At 35.2% G+C, this 23214-nt stretch overlaps 2 protein-coding genes and 1 pseudogene across 2 annotated transcripts in view; 2 read left to right on the top strand and 1 right to left on the bottom strand.

The window, feature by feature from the left end:
- The window catches only part of LOC133322049 (nuclear cap-binding protein subunit 1), a 35514-nt gene extending 19844 nt beyond the window's left edge, over positions 1-15670 (top strand). Inside the window, exons 4-8 of the mRNA XM_061531119.1 lie at positions 9157-9404; positions 9515-9758; positions 14513-14637; positions 15272-15460; positions 15529-15670. Of these exons, the coding sequence (XP_061387103.1) occupies positions 9157-9404; positions 9515-9758; positions 14513-14637; positions 15272-15460; positions 15529-15642 (920 nt within the window). The 3' untranslated portion in view covers positions 15643-15670. The remainder of the gene's footprint in view (positions 1-9156; positions 9405-9514; positions 9759-14512; positions 14638-15271; positions 15461-15528) is intronic.
- A 2792-nt stretch (positions 15671-18462) lies between these two features.
- LOC133322060 (abscission/NoCut checkpoint regulator-like) lies at positions 18463-20461 on the top strand. The gene is made up of 3 exons (XM_061531129.1): positions 18463-18523; positions 18620-19399; positions 20124-20461. Exons 1-3 carry the CDS (start codon positions 18476-18478, stop codon positions 20394-20396), a joined length of 1101 nt encoding a protein of 366 aa, XP_061387113.1. The 5' UTR covers positions 18463-18475; the 3' UTR covers positions 20397-20461.
- A 718-nt stretch (positions 20462-21179) lies between these two features.
- LOC133322070 (glycosyltransferase-like domain-containing protein 1-like) lies at positions 21180-22352 on the bottom strand (annotated as a pseudogene).
- Between the last annotated feature and the right edge of the window lie 862 nt (positions 22353-23214).

Raw genomic sequence — 23214 nt, 5'->3', positions numbered from 1 at the left:
TATATCATTTTTAAAGGGATTTTATTATTTAACCAGTAAGGAAAGTAGTAAAGTCGGACGGAGCCAACTATATAATACCCTTCACCACTATGGGTATATTAAACGAATGCATCCTAACAGAAGGGCCATTAAACTAAATTGGGTGGCCTTTATCTAAATGTGAACCGTCTTAGATCAATTCATAAACATGTCATTCGTTTTTACAATTGGACAAAATTTAAAGCAATATCAGAAATATTAAAATTCACAATTTACTTAAAATCGGATGTAAATGGATACGGAAGCTATATCCAAATATGAACCGATTTCAACGAAACTTGTCACTAGTTTGGTTATACTAATTTCAGCAGGTTTTGTTCCTAATGGCCATATTTTGGGTCCTACTTAAAATCGGGCGAACATATATATGAGAGCTATATCACATCATTCTAGACTCAATTCAGTACGCTATGCCAAATTTCATGGAAATCGAAGGATATATAGGGACTTTGGTGAACCATTTATATATGGGATCTATATCCAAATCTGAACCGATTTTCAAGAACTTTTACACACCTCATTCTAGACTCAATTCAGTACGCTATGCCAAATTTCGTACAAATCGATATATAGTGACTTTGGCATACCATTTACCTAAAATTGAGCGAAACTATATATGGGAGCTATATCTAAATCTAAACCGATTTTCATGAAACTTAGCACACCTCATTCTAGACTTAATTCAGTACGCTATTCCAAAATTCGTGCCAATCGAATGATTTCCAGAGACTTTTGTGCACCATTTACCTAACATCGGGCGAAAATATATATGGAAGCCATATCAAAATCTGAACCGATTTTCAAGAAAATGTACACACATCATTCTAGACTCAATTCAGTACACTATGCCAAATTTCGTGCAAATCCGAAGATATATAGGGACTTTGGCATATCATTTACATAAAATCGGGCGAAACTATATATGGGAGCTATATCTAAATCTGAACCGATTTTAACGAATCTTAGCATTATAGACTCAATTCAGTATGCTATGCCAAAATTCGTGCAAATCGAATGATTTTCAGAGACTTTGGTGCACCATTTACCTAAGATCGGACGAAACTATATATGTGAGCTATATGTAAAACTGAACAGATTTTCAAGAAATTTTAAACACATAATTCTAGACTCAATCCAGTATGCTATGCCAAATTTCGTGCAAATCGAAGGATATTTAGGGGCTTTGGTGCACCATTTACATAAAATCGGACGAAAATATATATGGGGAGCTATATCTAAATATGAACCGATTTTTCCCAATTTCAATACGGTTCGTCCTTGGGCCAAACAAATGAGCTGTACTAAATTTCATCCAAATCGAATTATAAATACGACATGTACTTTGTTTACAATTTAACTCCAACAGATGGACGGACGGACATGCATAAATCGACTCAGAAAGTGATTCTATGCATATTCTCAAAAGAAACCATGTATCTATCTCGTTTCCTTTTGCCTGTTGCAAACATATGCACAAAGACATAATACCCTGTACCACAGTGTGGTGAAGGGTATAAAAGTGGCTAGAATGGAATTCGATCTTTTTACGGATCGGATTGTTTATACAAATGTGTTGGAAACTCTTTGGTTCCCTCCCATAAAGAAAATATACCGATTGTTTGGGTGTTACAGCTTGACAATAACCTCAAACATACACCAAAACATTTCAAAAAATGGTTGCAGAAGTTACATATATTCAGTTTGCAATTTTTGTTGCTTTAGTTTTGACCAGCAATGTATGTGCAAAATTTCAAAGTACTATTTGTAATATTGTTAGCTCTATCGACAGCGCTAAATCTATATAGAATTTTGTTCTGCATTAAAGTCTTTTTTTTAAATAAAATTATTTAAAGATCTGTAACATTTCGTTCAGTGTACATTAAATACTTGTAAAACTTATTTCTTAAATACAACATTAAAACAAAAATTTGAATTTACATAAATTCTCAATGACATTGGATCTTGTTGGATTCTCCAAATGATGGATGATTAATGACTTCTTCATATAATTTTTACATTAAATACACATAATAATATAAATATATATTTTTGGATAAGCTAAGGAAAACCTTGTTAACATTGCTTCTTCTTCTTCATGAATTATAATTTTTTAATACTAATTTCAATAAATGTTTCATATAAATATTAACCTTATTTAAAGTAAAAACCTTGGTGAATTTTTCTCATTAAAGCCTTCAGTTTTGAAAGAGGCGAATTAATAAAAATTGAATTGTTTTAATTTTTTTGCTTGGCATCAGGCATGGCTCATTACATAGTGATGTTGGTGAGTTTGCGTAATTCCCCATCATAGCCATTCTGTTGACGTATTGGAACGTGTTTTGTTTTTTTTTATACCCTCCACCATAGTATGGAGGGTATATTAATTTTGTTTTTCCGTTTGTAACTCATCGAAATAATCATTTCCGACCCTATAAAGTATATATATTCTTGATCAGAGTAAAATTCTAAGACGATCTAAGCATGTCCGTCTGTTGTAATCACTCTAGAGTCTAAACGAGTTGAGATAGATCGCCAAAATTTTGCACAGAGTCGTCTTTTGTCTGCAGGCAGTTCAAGTTCGTTTAGGCATAGCTCCCATATAAGGGTACCTCCAAATTTTCGGTATTTTGGGGTTCTTGAGCGCGTTTTTCAACCGAATTCGCTAATTTTCGCTATATTGGGTTCGTATTGGGTACTAAATGTCTCCACAAAAAATTATAAATATAGGTCCATATTTTCGGGTAGCCCCCATATAAGGGTACCCGCAATTTTCGATATTTTGAGGTTCTTGAGCGCGTTTTTCAACCGAATTCGCTGAAATTTGGTATTTTGTAGGCGTATATGGAACAAATCTCCCCACCAAAAATTATTAATATTCACCCCTTTTTAGGGGTAGTACCCATATAACCCCCTTTTTTATATTAAAATAGTTATCTGATTTGTTCCGTGTGTTGCGGTTGGGTAGTCGTTACGGGGAATAGTCAATTTTTACCCTACAAAGACTATTTAGCCATCTGTTGCAAGCTTTGCGCCTTCTAAAGATATTGAGATAAAAAAAAAACTCAAATATGACGATAATGAAATATATCGGTAGACATTCAGGCATCTCCTCAATATAGTGATACCTCCTGAAGGAAAGAATTGAGATAAACAATTAAAATATTGGGTTCAAAATTGGTATATACCGGTCATTAATTAGGCATAGCCCTCATATAATGATATCCCCAAATATTCACTATTTCCTACACTATGTAATCAATATTGGTCCCCCTTTAGGCATACCCTTTGTAATCTAAATTACAGTAGTTTGAGGATTTTATACTCTACCAGGCTCTACCATCAGTCCACTTTTTGGATCTTACAGATTTTAGGAAAAATCCCCATTAAGAAATCTTCAAGTTTGTATTTGGTGTACATAATGGTTTACATAAATCGGTTTGTAGAATTATCGGTATATGGCCATTTTTTGGTATGTTCTCTATATTTTCATTGCATGTGTCTGTCAGTATATCTATGGTGGAGGGTATCCAAAGTTCGGCCCGGTCGAACTTAACGCTTTTTCACTTGTTTTTTTTTTTTTGTGGAAATTCGAAGCGCTCTTTTTTTCGCATTCATTGCTTTTCGCCATCGATGCATCGCCGCTCTCTATATTCCAGTATATCCGAACATCAATTGGATAATTTATCGCTCTGTTGCTATTTGTGCTACCACTCTCTCATTTATGGTTGTAAACATGTCTAAGCGTTTGTTTCGGTTATTTTAATCGTAAATACAGACGTAATATTGTTTTAATCGAAATGTAGACACTACTTCTGCTGAGATGGATGGATAGGTAGTCGTCGTATAAGATTACATGGTTGCGTGAATTTACAATGGGACATATTGGAAAACCCAATTTGACATATTAATCGGAATGGAGTCTGAAATATTTAAATATGAATGTTATTGACATTTTCCTGGTCGAAAATTTGAATTAAGGGACCCCACCCCCCCATTCTCGATTTTAATTTTTCAAGATTTTCCATGGGCTGGTAAATCAATACCAATGCTTGTTAAGGTTTGTAACTTTGCGCATATATATTTGAAGATTTAAAAGAGAAGAAAAATAATTTACAAAAAAATTGTGTAATTGTTTTGTTGTTGTTTTTTGTAATTAAAGAGAAGTCCTTATTTTTGATGGCGGGCATGATAACTCCTCACTGGAACATCGGAATCCGAAAATTCCAACGGTGTTAGAAAGAGTACATGTCTGGCTCTCGTATGAACTAGACTTATTGACTTCGCTCTAAAATTAACAAAATGGCTGACATTTGAAAAAATATTTTTGGAAAATCGCCGATTTTTGACCAAAAACCAAGTAAAAAATAAGTAAGATCTTCACCGATTGGCTTTATCCTAGTTCATACGATAGCAGTACACTCACAGAGAAACGTGTACAAATTTGGAATCGATTTGGTTATTAGTTTTTGAGTCATCGTGCCCGCCATTCGCAAAAGAGAAAAATGCGTTTAAAGTTTGAGAAGCCCTTTTGCCGTCACTTGATGCTGACACAATAAATCGGCTATATCTTCAAGAGTTCTTGAGATTTTCACTTGAAATTTAGTAGGGACATTCCTGAATGAGTGTAGATTCGAATTAAGTCAAAATAAATGTTGACCCCGAGAATGGGGGGTCCCCTTAAATGGTCAAATGCTACTTATTTTTGGTGCATAGGGTTTCAACAAAGCATCATCTGTTGTAGCATGTCCAAGGTGATGCGGCTGCCATCTATTGTCGCCTAGAAACAAAGTATGCTTACATTTTGTTAGCGGTTGGTATCCTTGCTTATTTAGTGTTGCCATTTCCATTGGGTGGCGGTATCTCCTGCCGTTCTTATTTTGTGATGATGTCAAACTCCTTCAGAGAAATTTATTTTAGAAATTCTAATTCGACATTGATAAAATATATTTAATCTATAATTTTTCCTTTACAATTGTTGAATATTTTATGCATATTTTCAATTTTGGCGATATGACCTAATGTACACAAAACATACTGTCACCCGAAAAACAGTTGAGGCCTATTCCAATGAATGGTTTTACTTGTATATGCAGCTTTAATTCATTTATTTAGTTCCAGACAAATAATAATAGTTTTGAGTTATTCAAATCAAAGTATTTTCTTACCGCAACAAATGGCATGGTGACAAGGTACTACATACACAATGCTATGTCTTACAATATTTGCTATGTGCCCCATTTGTGTTGTATTCGACAGGCCGAAATATAAGGATATGCCGAAAACCAAAATTAAACAATCATACGGATAGACATAAACGTTATACGTAATTATTTGATAATGAAATGTTATGGTCGGATTCTATGCATTTCAAGAGCTAATTCCGTTCAAAATCGTCAAAATATCGAAAACTTGGGACTACCGTTATAAGGGGACTTTGTCTAAACGTGGACCGATATAGCCGATTAATAAAAGAGTCAAGTGATTGACTGATTTAACGATTCATCAACGCCCAGATGAAACGGCTGAAGCTAGAAACTTTGGGTGAGGGTCACTCTTGGTCCAAAGGTGACAGATAAGACTGGGTTTTCAGAAATTCGTACTAGAACGGTACGAAAAGTACTAAATGTTATACCATTTGTATTTGGCGAACCGGTAGAGCTAGAACTCTTTAAATTTTAAATGAGGGTCACTGAAGGAGTGTAGAATAGATATATCAAAGGGTTTTTTGGACATTCGAACTATAAGTATGCGTAAAGTACTAAAATGTACTAAATTTGGTGCAATTTTGTAGCATGTGAATGGATAAAGCTAAAAACTTTAAATTTGGAATGCGAAAAAGGGTTGAGATGTAGGTCTATTTAAGGAGATTGTTTTGAAAACGTGTACTCATGTGTACGAAAAGTACTATATGGTCCTATATTTGGTACAAATTTAATTTTGAGGTACACATCGAGCTGGAATCCTAAAATTTGAAATTAACATTACCGTCGGAGTGTAGGATTGGGATATGAATGTTGTTTTGGAAATGTGTTACTTATGTGTACGAAAAGTACTAAATCGGTACAGTTTGGATTTGGGTGAAACGATATAGCCGGAACAAAGAAATTTGGAGTCAGGATTACTGTAGGGGTGTGGGATTGGGGTCAGGATTCAGTTTAAGAAATTAATACTAAATGGTGCTAAATTACATTTTCAGTTTAAGAAATTAATACTAAATGGTACTAAATTTTGTACAATTTGAATTTTAGGTGAACCAATAGAGCTAGAATCATGAAATTTGGAGACAGGATCACCGTTGAGGTGTAAGATTGAGATATTTAAAAGTTTTAGAAATTTGTACCAATGTGTACTAAATTTGATACAATTTGAATTGGGAGTAAACCGATAGAGTTGAAATTCTGAAACTTGGATTTGGGATCACTGTGGGGGTGTAGGGTTGAGGTATGTAGGAAGTTTTAGAAATTTTTACTAAGTGTACTAAATTTTATACAATTTAAATTGTGGGTGAAGCGATAGAGTTGGAATCGTGAAATTTTGATTTAGGAACACTGTGGAGGTGTAGGATTGGGGTATGTAAGATGTTTTAAAAATTGGTACTACTACTATGTACTAAATTTGGTACAATTTGAATTGTGGGTGAACCGATAGAGTTGGAATCCTCAAAATTTGATTAAGGGGCACTGTGAAGGTGTAGAGTTGGGGTATGTAGGAAGTTTTGTAAATTGGTACTACTGTGTACTAAATTTGGTACAATTTGAATTGTGGGTGAACCGTTAGAGTTGGAATCCTGAAACTTAGTTTTAGGATCAGTGGGTGTAGGATTGGGGTATGTATGAAGTTTTGTAAATTGGTACTACTGTGTACTAAATTTGGTACAATTTGAATTGTGTGTGAACCGTTAGAGTTGGAATCCTGAAACTTAGTTTTAGGATCAGTGGGGGTAAGATTGGGGTATGTAGAATGTTTTGGAAATTGGTACTACTGTGTACTAAATTTTGTACAATTTGAATTGTGGGTGAACCGATAGGGTTGGAATCCTGAAACTTGGATTTAGGATCAGTGTGGGGGGGTAGGATTGGGGTATGTTGAATGTTTTGGAAATTGGTACTAATGTGTAGTATATATAGTGCAATTTGAATTATGGGTGAACCAATAGATTTGAAGTCCTGAAATTTGAATTCGGAATCATTGTGTAGGTTCGAGGTATGCAGGAAGTTTTGTTGTATGGTTAATGAGGGTACTTATGGGAATAATGTGTGCTAGATGGAACCAAGTTTGGTAAAATTTGGATTTGGGTGAACCTTTAGAACCAACGACCTTAGCGATTTCACAATCTGCTTCGAGGTTCTTGACTGTATAGATCCTTAGATACGCCACTTAATGTCAAGGGCGCCCCAATGTAGGGAATAGAGGAGCTTTCATTTTTTTCGGTTCGTAAATATAATCAAATTTATAATAAAATTTTCATGTCAGGGATTCCCCCGATAAGCAGATAATTTCATATTTTGGAATTTTTCATTGGGGATATTTTAAGGGGACCCCTCCCATTCACGGGGTCAAAAATGTTGTTGATATAATTCGAATCTACACCAATTAAATAATGTCCCTACAAAATTTCTAGCGAAAATCTCAAGAACTCTTGAAGATATAGCCGATTTATTGAGTCAGCATCAAGTGACGGCTGAAGGGCTTCTCAAACTTTAAACGCGCTTTTCTCTAAAAATTTTTTTGCGAATGGCGTGCACGATAACTCAAAAACTAATAACCCAATCGATTTCAAATTTTTACACGTTTCTCTGTGAGTGTATAGCTATCGTATGAACTAGGATAAAGCCAATCGGTGAAGATCTTCCTTATTTGTTAACTTAGTTTGTGGTCAAAAATCTGCGATTTTCCAAAAATATTTTTTCAAAGGTCCACCATTTTGTTAATTTTAGAGCGAAGTCAATAATCCTAGTTCATACGAGAGCCAGACATTTACTCTTTCTAACACCGTTGGAATTTTCGGATTCCGATGTTCCAGTGAGGAGTTATCATGCCCGCCATCAAAAATAAGGACTTTTCTTTAATTACAAAAAACAACAACAAAACAATAACAATTTTTTTTTTTGTAAATTATTTTTCTTCTATTTTAAATCTTCAATTATATATATGTAAAGTTACAAACCTTAACAAGCATTGGTATTGATTTACCAGCCCATTAAAATCTTGAAAAATTAAAATCGAAAATTGGGGGGAGGGGGGGGGGGGGTCCCTTAAGTTTATACGTTATGCGGGCAAACACAATTCGATTTAGGAGCAAGCAAAACATTACCCTTCGAAATGCTCGAAAGAGTCATTAAAAAAAATCAACGGATGGATCAATATATCCAGATGATCTATCCGTTGGGTTCAATTAATTAATTCAATTTATTTGTGGATAGTACTTCATTTTACCCTAATATTCGCAACGCATCAATATCGTTGTTGTGGGTGACATGTAGTGTTGTTGTTTGGTTAATAGTGGTGAACGTACATTGTCCTCTTGCATGTAATAAACAAAAAAAGAGGTACAGTGGTGAAGAAGTATTGAATACTGTCACACAAAGAGCACGCAAATGTATCCATTTGGACAATCTTCCAAATATTTGAATTAAGAATTTTTAATACAACAAAGAACGTTTCCCTTAAATTTATTGATTTCAAAACTTATCTATTATGTATGCACCACAGTGCAATACAACCAGCTGCAAAGCTATGAAAAATATAGGCCCATGTATGTTTAACTACTGTCGTCTGCTAGCATTTATACTGTTGTCTGAATACAAAACCATACTTTAAATATGTATGTAATAATTGCGATGTCAACGTAATAACAATTTCATTAAATAAATAAATGAAAGTGTGTATAGCATTGTTTATAACTTTGTTTATTTTTTCTTAACGCGACACTTCTTCGTTCGGCAATTAATTGCAACCAACAAAAAAAATGGAAGAAATATTATCGCATACGGCGGTCTTGTTTCTTTACGCTGCATTTCCTTATTTTTCGTTGTTTTATTTCGTTATGCCATTTATGTAATCGCCATAAATGTTTGTAAATTAATTTATTTTTGTAACATTTTTATTTATTTACAGCTTCATTGGCCGGCACCCAAGTAGCCCATCAATTGGTTGTGGCTATACGCCAAAAATGCACCCCAGAGGAAGTTATTAACATCCTAAAAGAACTGCCAAATTCGGGTGAAAATGCTGATCAGGAAATGTCGGAAACCTCATTTAATCCATTGAAAATCGATGTCTTTGTCCAGACCCTATTGAATTTGGGCTCGAAATCGTTTTCACACAGTTTTGCAGCAATATCGAAATTTCATTTAGTTTTTAAGGTAAGTTTTTTGTTGGGTTGCCTTGAGCTAGATTCGTTAATGTGGATATGAATTACATTTATTTCAATAAAAACATATAATTTTATTTATAACTACTGATTTTATTGCAGGCCTTGGCTGAATCGGAAGAAGCCCAAATATGCATACTTCACAATGTATTCGAATTGTGGCAGAATCATCAACAAATGATGGTTGTAATCATTGATAAGCTGCTGAAGACACAAATTGTTGACTGTTCGGCAGTAGCCACATGGATTTTCTCCAAAGAAATGACCGGTGAATTTACAAAAATGTATCTTTGGGAGATATTACATTTGACCATACGAAAAATGAATAAACATGTTATAAAATTAAGTGAGTATAGCAGATTTGACTTAAAAACAAACACAATACATGTATTCATATTAATACGTCTTTGAGAATTATTACGATACAAGACATTCACAAAAAACGATAATAGAAAATTTAGCGTTAAAGAAGTAATAACTATGTTAAGTTCGCCCGGGCCAACATTTTTATTTCCTACACCAAGAGGTTGACACGGGAGGAAAATATTTCATATATTCTCCCGCTATATGGGGCTATAAAAAAATGATAATTTTTGGTAGCGAGATTTGACACCAAATACGAATACAAAGTACATACTTACTTAGCTGTCTCGAGAAGAACGTTTATTCCATAAGCCGAACTTTAAAAAAATTTCTAGAACTTCGATCTTGTGCGCAGTCTTTCCAATTTAAGGGAACCCTACCCATTCTCGATTTTAATTTTTTAAGATTTTCAATGGGCTGGTAAATCAATACCAATGCTTGTTAAGGTTTGTAACTTTGCACATATATATTTCAAAATTTAAAAGAGAAGAAAAATAATTTACAAAAAGTTTTTGTTATTGCTTTGTTGTTGTTTTTGTAATTTAAGAAAAGTCCTTATTTTTGATGGCGGGCATGATAACTCCTCACTGGAACATCCGAATCCGAAAATTCCAACGGTGTTAGAAAGAGTACATGTCTGGCTCTCGTATGAACTAGGATTATTGACTTCGCTCTAAAATTAACAAAATGGCGGGCCTTTGAAAAAATATTTTTGAAAAATCGCCGATTTTTGACCAAAAACCAAGATAAAAAATAAGGAAGATCTTCACCGATGGGCTTTATCCTAGTTCATACGATAGCTATACACTCACAGAGAAACGTGTAAAAATTTGGAATCGATTGGGTTATTAGTTTTTGAGTTATCGTGCCCGCCATTCGCAAAAGAGAAAACGCGTTTAAAGTTTGAGAAGCCCTTTAGCCGTCACTTGATGCTGACACAATAAATCGGCTATATCTTCAAGAGTTCTTGAGATTTTCACTTGAAATTTTGTAGAGTCATTCTTGAATTAGTGTAGAATCGAATTAAATTAAAAAAAAAAAAAAATTGACCCCGAGAATGGGGGGTCCCCCTAAAATACCATGTTTTGATATGTCATCCTCCACTTGATCTTTCCATCGAATTCGTGGCCTTCTTCTTCTGCGTGAACCATCAGTAGGATCGCTTTTATAGCTGGGACATCCTCACCCATTCGCACAACATGGCCTAGCCACCGCAGTCGCTGCAGCTCGATACGACTAATTATGTCGAGATAAAGCTTGTGGTTCAGTCGACGCCGATATTCACTGACGACGCAGATCGGCCCGTAGATTTTTCGGATTTTTTTCCTCTCAAACACTCGCAAGATCTGTTTCATCTGCTTGCGAAAATACCCATGCTTCTGATTCATACACCAGCACGGGTAGTATCAGCGTCTTGTAGAGTGCTTACTTAGACCATAGTAGAATCTGTTGGCCAACACTATCCTATCCGAATTTTAATACCGATACCGAGGTATATAAAATCTTTGACTACCTCGAAGCTGTAGCTTTCAAGTTCCACAGTTGGTCCGAGTCTACTGGACGTCTTGTGCGTTGATACCATTAGCTTGGTCTTTTCGCCATTTACTGCCAGACCCACTTTGGCAGACTCCTTTTAAATTCTTTCAAAGGTGGCTGTTACCGCACGCAATGTTCGATCCAGTATGTTGATGTCGTCGTCGTAGCGAATAACCAGTGTCGTTTTGGTATACACAGGGCCATTTCTGTTCATCTTTGCCTCTCGTATTGATACCATCAGCTTGGTCTTTTCGCCATTTACTGCCAGACCCACTTTGGCAGACTCCTTCTAAATTTGTTCATAGGTGGCTGTTACCGCTCTCAATATTCGACCCATTATGTCGATTTCATCGTCGTAGTCGAGTAACCAGTGTCGTTTTGGTGTACACAGGACCATTTCTGTTCACCTTTGCCTCTCGTATGACTTTCCAGCAATATTTAAAAAGGTCACACGGGAGGGTGACACCGTGTCTGAGCTCTCGTTCGGTATTGAGGGGTCCCTTCCGATTTTAACTTTTGGCCTTATGCCAGTTAGAGTTATTAATTTTGCAGGAATGCCGAACGCAGACATGACCTTAAACACCTCTGAACAGATAAGGCTTTCGTATGCGGCTTTATAGTCGACGAATAGGTGGAATGTTTCAATGTGTTTTTCGTGGTTCTTCTCCAAGAATTGACGGAGAGTGGAAATCTATTATATCATGGATTTGTCAGGTCTGAAGCCGCGTTAATATGATCCAATAATATCATTGACAATAATATCATTGACCACTGGTACAGTACGCTGGATGCAATGGGAAGGAGACTAACTAATTCCTCTATAATTGCCATAGATCGTCTTGTCTCCTTTTTTTTGTGCACGGAACACATGATGTTGGGGTCCCATCATTGGGAATGCATTCCTCTAGCCAAATTGTACTAATAAGCTGGTGCATGCTCCTGACCACCGGTCATGAATAGTTTTTATTTTTTTAGTCGATTGATTGTTATTCTGACCTCATCTTAGCTAGGTGGAATACACTCTATACCGTCATTTCTTATTGGTTCTGGGGTATCTTCTTCACCGCCACTATTTGATACAAGAAGCTATGCAAAATGCTGCTTCCAGATACTCAACACGCTATCTGTATCTGTCACCAGGTTTCCATCTTCATTTATACAGGAGGATGTGCCTGCACCAAAGCCTTCGGTTTGGTATTTTACTCGTTGGTAAAATTTCTGGACTTCATTATGACTCCTGTACATCTCGAGTTGCTCTCGCTCACACTTTGCATGTTCTTTCTTCTTTTTTCTGGAAATACGTTTCTCCTCTCTCCTTTTTCCCCGATAATTCACTCTCTCGCATTACGTTTTCCTACTGTGTGCAGGGTTTGCCCTATACGCTGGGTTTTTTCACCTCAGTAGCATTACGAAACTCCTGATCGTACCATGGGTTTGTTGATGGTGGACTTTTGTACCCTAGTGTTGCTTTTTCAGCAGTTTGTAGGGAGTGAGCAATGAGCAAGAAGTGCTTTTGTCAAGCAGGTGGGTAAGTTGAGCGGAGTAGGCTTCTGTTGTCTGTTGTGCTTTTAGCTTTTCGACGTTGAGTTTCCGTGTTGTGTTAGATCGCACCTTTGCTGCTATATTAAAACGAGTGCGAACCTTGTCTGCTACCTGGTAGTAATCCGAATCGATATTCACAAATACATAATTACAGCCAATTCTTTTGAAAAACGTGTCCCAAATACCGAATATTGGAGGTACCATTATATGGGGGTACGGTTATTTGCGGGCTACACCAAAACGTGAACCGATATATCACATTTGCACTACCAAACATCCTAGGAGTACTATCAATGTCTGTGCAAAATTTCAGAGCCCTTTCTTAAATATATCGATCTCTATCGTAATTTCAACAGACGGACATGCGTAAATCGACATATTCCGATCAAGAATATATATATATAGTTGCGCAAAATAAAATAGCACCAGCATAAACCCTATTAATTAAAAAAAATAAATGGAGGAACGTTTTGTGGACAGATGAAAGTAAGATTGTGCTGTATATGGAAAAAGATCCTCGAGAATATGTCAGACGACCACCAAATGCAGAGCTTAAGGGGACCCCCCCATTCTCGGTGTCAACATTTTTTTTCTTTTGATTTAATTCGAATCTACACTAACTCAAGAATGTCCCTACAACATTTCAAGTGAAAATCTCAAGAACCCTTGAAGATATAGCCGATTTATTGTGTCAGCATCAAGTGACGGCTAAAGGGCTTCTCAAACTTTAAACGCGTTTTTCTCTTTTGCGAATGGCGAGCACGATAACTCAAAAACTAATAATCCAATCGGTTCCAAATTTTGACACGTTTTTCTGGGAGTGTATAGCGCTCGTATGAACTAGGATAAAGCCAATCGGTGAAGAACTTCCTTATTTTTTAACTTAGTTTGTGGTAAAAAATAGGCGATTTTCCAAAAAAAAAAATTCAAAGGTCCGCCATTTTGTTAATTATTGTGCGAAGTCAATAATCCTAGTTCATACGACAGTACTCTTTCTAACACCGTTGGAATTTTCGGATTCCGATGTTCCAGTGAGGAGTTATCATGCCCGCCATTAAAAATAAGACTTTTCTTTGATCTCAAAAAACAACAACAAACAATTTTTGTAAATTATTTTTCTTCCTTTTTAAATCTTCAAATATATATGTGCAAAGGTACAAACCTTAACATGCATTGGTATTCATTTACCAGCCCATTTAAAATCTTAAAAATAAAAAATCGAGAATGGTACACCTTGATACAACTTTCTAAGTATTGCTTGTAAGGGTGGTGCTATTTTATTGTTCGCAGCTGTATATATTGTGTGGCCACAGGTTGTTGCAAACGGAATGACAATTTTAATATTTACTCCACCTTATGGTGGAGAGTTTAAAAATATTGGTCCATAAATCAGGACGGAAAGGAAAATTTAGATTGTTAATACCACTTTTAATTATCATATATTTTCCATATCCATCGCGATTTCGCGCAACTATTGCGAGTTACTACAAATGAAATGGCTACCTAAGCATTCCCCTTTTCTTATATGTTTTAGAAAATTACATTTTACTCTTAATTGTTTTCACTTTTTGTTTAGTAAAGATTTTAAAATATATGTATATTCGTTTTCACTTTCTGTTCGATAAGAATCTAACAATTATATTCTATTTTTGTGTTTAGCTCATGAATTGAATGACGCCAAGGAAAAACTATCAAAAGCCGACTCATCATCAAGCGATTCAGAAGATGAGGCAGCACCAAAACGCAAGAAACCCGTAACCACCGTCGACAAACCAACAGAAGAGGTAAGTAAGTGAATTGTAGCGTTCACGCGAAACAATGAATCAATCTGAGTCGGTGATATGTGTGGTATAGACCACACATAGCATTAGCCATCTTTGTTGTAATGCGCATTAAGAGACAAAGACGAGACTAAAGAACACAATTTTTGGTGGTGCTATGGATAGTAGCATATTGGTGGTGTTTAGTACTGCTTTAATTATGCAATTAAAGAATTAAACAATATTTGTTTGTAATTTAACAACAGTTAATTGAGTTTTTGTTGTTGTTATGCTTTTTATTCACCACGCTTCGTTTAACAGCACATTCCATAGCACCATCAACATTGTATTCTTATCTTCACTTAGATTTTGCTTTAGTTTTTGTTTAAAAACAAAATCTAGATGAGAAACTAACTACTATGCCCATGTGTTTTGTGTTTTACATATTTTCTAAATTTATTTCAAAACCTAAGAAGTACCCATTGTACATTAATCTTATCAAGGTTTTATTTTAGTTTAAAAAACATTAAAAGTACACATTTCAATTTGCTTGCTACACATTACAATTTTGACCATAACAACAATCAACATATTGAAATAATCTAACTTTCTATACACAATTAAAAAATACAACGAAATTCAAACTATGTTTTTCCAGATGGTTGAACGCATGGAAGAAAAATTGGAAGCTGCCAATGTCGATCAGAAACGTCTATTTCTTATTGTATTCCAGAGATTTATTATGATTCTCTCAGAACATTTAGTTAGATCGGATACAGATGGTCGGGATCCCGATACCGACTGGTATCGCTGGACAATTGGACGTTTGCAACAAGTTTTCTTAATGGTAAGCTTTTTTGTATTATATTTGAATTTGAATTAGAACGTGTTTTAATTTACAAACATTCTTCACAGCATCATGAACAAGTGCAAAAATACAGCAGCACTTTGGAAACCCTTCTCTTTACATCCGATTTGGATTCACATATATTGGATGTGTTCCATCAGTTTGTTGCACTTCGCGCTTAAACGGCGGGATTATAGCATAGCAAAAAAACATCGCCGTATGATCGTCGACATCATTTAAGGAAACAGAAAAAACATAATTATTGTGTTTATAACATTTTGCTTTCACTTAATTCTATAAATGTTTTCAAATTGAAAATATCACTTGTAACGATAACAATATTTGTATTGTAAAAAAAAAATAAATAAATAAAAACGTGTAACGGGAAACAACCCCAAAAATAATGTTAACGAAGTTTAATAAAGAAATAAATTACGTAAACTTAATCCATTGTTTTTATTTACTCAAAATAACAATTAAATTGTATTTGCAGGAATTTGAAAGGCATAGGTATAATTAAGCTATAAGAAGATGAGCCGACAAGATTGTATACACACATTATAAGGCAGAAAGTTTTTTATTAGGTTTATTCAAAGTGATAATTTTGATTTCAGTAGACAGAATACGTAAAATTCTCCATGATACCAGTTTGATAGAATCTCCATGGGAATGCTGTATTCACATTGTCCTGAAGCATGGAAATTAGGCAGGATGGCAAACAAGGATCATGTTTTCACGACAGAGGGGTCTAAGATCCGTCACTCCAGTTCATTGTGTAGAAGCCCTAGAGCTGCACAACAACAAGAATTTTAGCAGATGTGAAACGTAATGGCCGACTTCCATTCTGTCCCAAGTAGCTAAGGCCCTTGATGTACTACTCATCCCTCTGATAAGAAATAAGTTTTATAGTAGACAACATCAGTATAGATTCAAAAAGATGCACAGGTGTGCACGCCATAACCACACATTATCAGAGGACTTAATCAGAACAGGAACAAATTTAGTGGCTCTTGATTTGCCGATACTGTCAAATTTTTTCAAGAATATAGAGAATACCAACCCGGTTTGAATCATATTTGGAATTCAAAGACAAGAAATCGAAGACCCGTCCAGTGAAACAGAATGATCCCAAGGTGGGTCATATCTCCAGATCTCTTTGATTTCCATGTTTCTGAAATTCCACAACCACCAGACGGCATAAAAATCATATTGCATGCGGATTATTGCGCAATCATGGCGTCTGGACCCTTTATCAATGACATATGTGAAAGGTTAAATGTCTATATAGAAGAAGATATAGTGGAACAATATTTAAATTTGTACGAATTCGCCTCCATTTACATGAGGAGGCGAAAGTCTTATCAGTAAATCGACACAATAGGATGTTATCGATGCATTAAATGCTTGGGTTGAACATCGGAATCACATATACCATCTAAAGTGTGGTCCAACGATATTAGGAGAAACTCCTAGATCAACAGGTCTATCGAACAGTATTTCGCATTGGCGAAATATGTAAGAGCTACTGCAAGAAAGCCGGCAACAGATGGTCTGAGGAAGTTGGGTGCAAGACTTAAAAATCTACGTGTCCTGAGTTTTCACGACGTATAATTATTTCGCTGTTGTCACACAGAAAAAGGGAGATCAAACTCAATGTAGGGATCATAACAGGTCACTGTAAGATTAGATCACTCACATTTAAATGGTTCATCAATGGAGTGGATTATTGAATATATACTCCTTAGATGTCCATAGCTAAGTAGCAGAAGACATCGACTATTTGTTAGATATGAAATTAATACACTAGCATTCTTCTACAAAATTGATCCCATAAACATTTTTAACTTTGCTAAGATATTCAAAAAACCTCCCAATCAATTTCTATTATCCTTCCTCTTCCGTTCTTTATATTTTTCCCAATTTTCCGTTTGAAAACTTTCAAACCAACATAATACCGTTTAGAATTGAGTTTTAAGCTACTTGAAGGATTGTCATCAAGTCTCTGTTCCCTATTTGGATCAACTTTTCTCTGAATATGTGAAAATACAGCATTCTAATATCGACAGCCCTAACAACAGCTGATATCTAATCAGAAAAATCAACGGCATTAAAACTCGAAACGAACGACATACTCCAATTAGCAAAAATTCCTTTGTTGTCAACCATGGTACAATTATAAAAGGTAACAGCAAATCCCAGCTGATTCCAACGTAATACTAGTGTCAATATGAATTTGACAAATTATGTTTTTAAAAATAACCCAACAGGAAAATTGGGAACGCATACAATTTGAAATTGTTCTTTATTAATGTGCTCCCGTATTCAATTTACTCAATCTGCCTGCTGGGAAAGTTTGAGGAAGCAAATCTTTCTTGAAGGAATTACTCGCTATTCCCAGCATTGTCATATGTGTTACACATATATGTATATGGCAATGGCTCAATTAAAGGAAAGATGTGGAAGCGATAGAAATATAAATTTGATAGATTTTCATTCATGTTTTTCAATTTTTATTTTGAGGATTCGAAAATATTCCATTTTCAAAATAAAAATAATTTGATGATAATTTGTTTGTTTGTTTACATTTTTCTGTCAAATGAGTTAACACTAGTAGAACTTACAACAAAAAATTTCCATGTGGTTGTTGTATCGTTTTTTGTACAACACTTGCTGTTACCTTTTATTATTATACCATGGTTGTCAACATGCATATAACAACGCCGTCACACATTAACATTTCAGTATGGCTCGGTTCTCTGACTGCAGCTGTTTCTCATTTAGTCTCCATCCCACCTCATTCGTAAATATTCGGTTATTCCATTTTGAGCTCATCTTTATCGGTCATTTTGTCTTCTCATCTCATTCGTTAGCAGGTGGAACGTTTTTCTTTCGTTGGTTTTTTTATTAACGTTCTTATCTATCCGACGATAAACAAAAGAAATAATTAAATATAAAAAAACAGCGTCTAATGGTCATAAAAATTAAATTGCGAATTTTTTGAAATTGTTTTCAAACATGTCCTGCTTTGGTTGCAGTAAAACCTATGGCCTTTTCACCAAAGAAGTAAGTAGTAGAAAATCAATGTAAACAATGACTCAGTTCTGCAGCAGAATTAATTAATTTGTTCTCCAATTGACTTGTTCTTTCTATTTGATTTAGTATGGTTGTCCGAATTGTGGTTACTCCTATTGTGCCAAGTGTCTTAAACGACCAGTGGCTGTTCCCAAACACAATGACAAAGTAATGAATGTCTGTCTGATATGTTATGATAAACTGTCCAAACTACAAGCTGCCGAAAAGGTTATCGATGTTGAATCTTTACCCGGCACCATTGTGACAAAAACCAATCGTGGGAAGGCGAAAGAAAACAATCTAAATACCGATATTAATAAATTACTCGAAGTGGAACCATCAGCAGCTTTAACGGGTGAAGTTTTGGCTCCCATAACACCTACACCGCAAATGACATCGTCTACACATTCCAGTGGTGAAAACTCCGATATAACGGAAAATCTCGATTCGGCAATATTGCAACGACTGAAAAATTTAAAAACTAATGGTAACGGCAACAATCAACAGCTACCATCTGATGATGAGATACGTTCAAGATTGGCAAATTTAAATGGTATACCCTATAAGGATTATTCGAAAAAAGATTTATTATTGAATGTGGATCAACGTTCGGACCAAGAAAAAATGAATGATTTATTAAAACAATTTATGGGTGAAGCTCAACTGGATAGACGTATTGATGCCGAGCGAAATGATGCAATATCGGATATTGAAAGAAGATTACGAGCATTGCGTGATACGCCAGTAGATGGTGCTGCGGCGGCAAGTGGGCCAACAAGACTTGTAGGTGATATATCGCCGGATACGAATACACCGAGTGATAATGAACTTGACGATGAAGCAATATTAAAGGATATTATGCAGAAGGTAAGAAAGATAAAACTATGACTTTTCTAGGAGGATGATCTCAATGGGCAATAGTCTCCGAGTGGACGGTTGTTACTATCAACCGTACATCCCTAACCTATAAGGTTTCTATTTTTGTATAACCTAGATCATATTCTATAACATCCATAATGAGGAAAAACATACCCGCACCGATACTGAAAACTTATACAGGTTTAGAATTTAACAATGCCAAATTCAGGGAAAACTTTCGAAAGCTTATTCCGGTTGTCCGAACATACCCGGTGGTAGAAACCAGGTTTTTAAGTAAACGAGAGTGGTTTTGATCCAACTAAGATGGGGGTGGTGCAGACTCCTCAATTCCGAATTGACGGCACAATACAAGAGTAATATACCTCGTTTTTCCAATGCTGATAAAAATGGTTTGATTTTAACGAGTTTTATATCAGACTTTTTCTGGGCCCAGTCTCTTCAGATTTAGACCTCGACCCTCGCGTTATATGGAACACCACATTGTGACGTGTATATAATCAAAGACTATCTAAATTAATAATCTAACATACAGTCCATTTCACTCATATTTCCCGGTTAATAAACATATTGTGGTCCAAAAATATTTCTAGGGTGTTTAGTAGGTTATACTAAAACATGGACTGTCATGTTTTTAAATCGCCAATTACAGTCATGCCATGTTGGATATTTCTAAACCTTAGTTCTTCTGATAATTACATTTTTACTATTTTAGTATTTGGCTGAAGCCCGTCTACCCGAAGCTCCGACAACAATAGAATCGGAATTGGCAGCTAGTGTTCCACCGCCGCCAGCAGGCACTGAAACCGAAGAATTACCCTGGTGCAATATATGCAATGAAGATGCTGTAATCCGTTGTCTAGGCTGTGAAGGTGAACTGTTTTGTGCCACCTGTTTCCGTGAATGTCACGACGATGATGAAGAATATCGTACACATGCCAAGGAACCCTATAGTGCACCGCCCAAATTTAAAGAAGATCATTTCTAGGACCAGCTTTGTTTGTTATTTGTTTTATTTATATTCTAATAGACATATTTTGATATTATATATTTTATTATAATCAATATGCTTATTGATTTTTTTCTCTTTTTTGTTATAAAAAAACTTAACAATTAACATTAATTTTAAAGTCCAAACATAAAGGAGCTAAGGCAATACAATAATATAGTAAAAAATGAAACTATAAAAAAATATTTGAATTACAAATACAAAATGAAAAAGTTGTTCACATTAAGCTACACAGAAGCTTAAAAGAAACGAAAAATAATGGCTAAGGGGGATCAAACAAATATTTCCTCTATGTGGATAAAACACACATATTTATATAGTTTCAACTATGTTCTCTACATTAGACTTATGGGTATAACAAACATGTTTACAACTTGATAACAGTTGTTTTGTTTCTTCTTGTATTACAATTTGCTAATAATTATTAGTACATTCTAACGAGTTCAGCACTTTTTGTCACTTACAAAAAAATTGGTCAGTATTTGCTAATTTTGTTTTTTGTTTCTTGGTTCATTGTTGTCATTTCGTATCAAAACAATATTTCTTTTATTTTACCACAAAAATATATGTCTTACCACCTTCTAATTTTTTGTATCTTTGGGTAGGGAGAGTTTTTGATGGAGTTTTTTCTTCTACACTACGGGGTTCATGCATATCAGACTTATACTCTAAATTCGAGTTATTGCACTATGGCATTGTGCTGGGCAATGTTGAATATTTTCTGGTTATGGCTTTTCTTTCCCAAAAAGGGGAAAAAAGCACCTAATAACGTAATTTCTCCAAATATTTGGGAACCAAATGTTGGGCCGAATAACGATCAAATGTAAAATATTCAAAAAATTTCTCACGTTGTTTACGAAACAAAGCTGGATTACGGCACCAATTGTAAAGCATTTTTATAAGTTGATTGGAAGTGTTGTAGAGATTTTCTTTGGGATATAGTTCGGGATAGACCAGTTTATTGGGGGCAATGGGCATACAACCGCAGTATGTGGCCTCAAGCCTGCAATAAGATAAATTGTTAAAATATTGAAAATAATGGAAATTCATTATTTTTCAAACTCACATGGCCACCCCATAAAATTCATGACCCGCCGTCGATATAACCACATCACCATCCAGCAGTGTCTTAACATATTTATCTCGTGACAAGAAACCAAAATTGATTAATTTCGACCCCAGCTTATCCTGCAAACCTTCAAATGCCTCCGGTGAAGTGTGATATGTTTCGCCACATATTGTAACCTTAAAATCCACCTGCCGTTTATTTAATTCCAGCAAAACCTCAACCAACAGTTTGGGATTTTTATCATGTTCCCAACGATGTGGCCATATTAAATGCAAACAATCATTGGCATTTTCTGTGGTTAGAGTATTCATTTGTACATCACCACCCACAATTAGGCGTTTATTTGGAAATGCATGGAACTTTATGGGAAAATATATTACTTCACATTTCTTTTCGATTTTTTCACGCAGATGTTTCAACTTCAAATCGGGTTGGATATTAAGAAATGGCTGGATATTATCCAAAAATGATGTGCGATTAAAATTGGAATTGAATATTACATTATCGGCGGCAAGGCTAGAAAGAAGATGGGAAAATTAGAAAATATAAATAATTTGAAAAATTATTAGGTCTACCTACCATGTCATAATTTGATTGAGACCATATTGACAATCTCTTTCCTTCACTTCTCGAACAGGATATACCAATCGATTTTCATGGGCGAGACAATTTCTTGCAAACATTTAAATCGGGGCGACATCCAATAGCTCTGCTAAATTCAGTACCGACGAAGAGAACAAAATTTTGTACTCATGATTTTGTGGTATCACTTGTGAAAAATATAATGCCCCAGTGCGTGCACGCCAATGCCATTTCTTTGCCGGAAGACTAAAGATTTCATAGTCCGTTACATTTAAACCTAAGATGGAAAGAAATATATTTCAATTAAAAACAATAAATATTTTATTAAAATTAATGCCAGATACTAAAAAATATAGTAGTTGAAATTCTAACCAATAAGAAGAATAAGATTAGTCGATCTCGTGTTTTCTAAAATCTTTTTTGCGTTCTCAGTGCCTATAGACGGGGTTTCCATCTAATGTTGAATTTAGGGACTCATCTCGGATATGTGCGTTGAAGATCGGAAATCCATATGTTTATAACATTGTAATTTTTATTTCGTTTCCAAAAGTCTCCGTCCAAAGGCCGGATATTTAAAAAAATAAATTTAAGAAGAAATTTAAATCGCGTAGCTGAATTTACCAACTCTTCATAGGAGGACGTCCTATATAGTCGGTCTAAGTCTGATTTTTTAAATTAATTTATTGGCACGTTTTACATTTTCTTTTATCGGACCATATTTCGGGATGCATGCACTTTCCCATAAAATGTCATATATTTTAGTTATCAGAGGGACAATACAAACATTTCAAAACACCGAAATGACCCCCTAATCTCTGCTTGCTCTTGCAACGCAGCACAACTACCTAGCTAAGGGTCAAATCATTTCTCTAGTTCTGTAACCACATGACAAGTGAGATAGATTTGTATATTGCATTCTAACACTCCCTTCTGGAAAACACATTGTACTATTGGACCACATTTCACCGGCGAGAGCCCACATTTGAGGCAATCAAAATATCTTTTGGCCACCACAGCAGCATTTTTCAATACAAATCCACGTGAACATTGAACATATTTATAAATCCAATTAATATCCACATCGTAAACAAAACAAATAACATCTGTAATTTTTTCTAACCGGAAAAAATCTTGTGGATAATTCGC

This window comes from Musca vetustissima, unplaced genomic scaffold, assembly GCF_032173495.1.
Source record: "Musca vetustissima isolate MV318-11 ecotype Yass unplaced genomic scaffold, APGP_CSIRO_Mvet_v1 utg30815, whole genome shotgun sequence".
NCBI classification, from domain to species: Eukaryota; Metazoa; Arthropoda; class Insecta; order Diptera; family Muscidae; genus Musca; species Musca vetustissima.
The sequence above is the reverse complement of the archived record's forward strand: the minus strand, read 5'-3'. Positions and strand labels throughout refer to the sequence as shown.

Coding starts and splice junctions, on each gene's coding strand:
- LOC133322060 (XM_061531129.1), top strand. CDS start 18,476: ATGTCCTGCTTTGGTTGCAGTAAAACCTATGGCCTTTTCACCAAAGAA. Junction 18,524..18,619: donor ATGGCCTTTTCACCAAAGAA/GTAAGTAGTAGA, acceptor TATTTGATTTAG/TATGGTTGTCCGAATTGTGG. Junction 19,400..20,123: donor TAAAGGATATTATGCAGAAG/GTAAGAAAGATA, acceptor TTACTATTTTAG/TATTTGGCTGAAGCCCGTCT.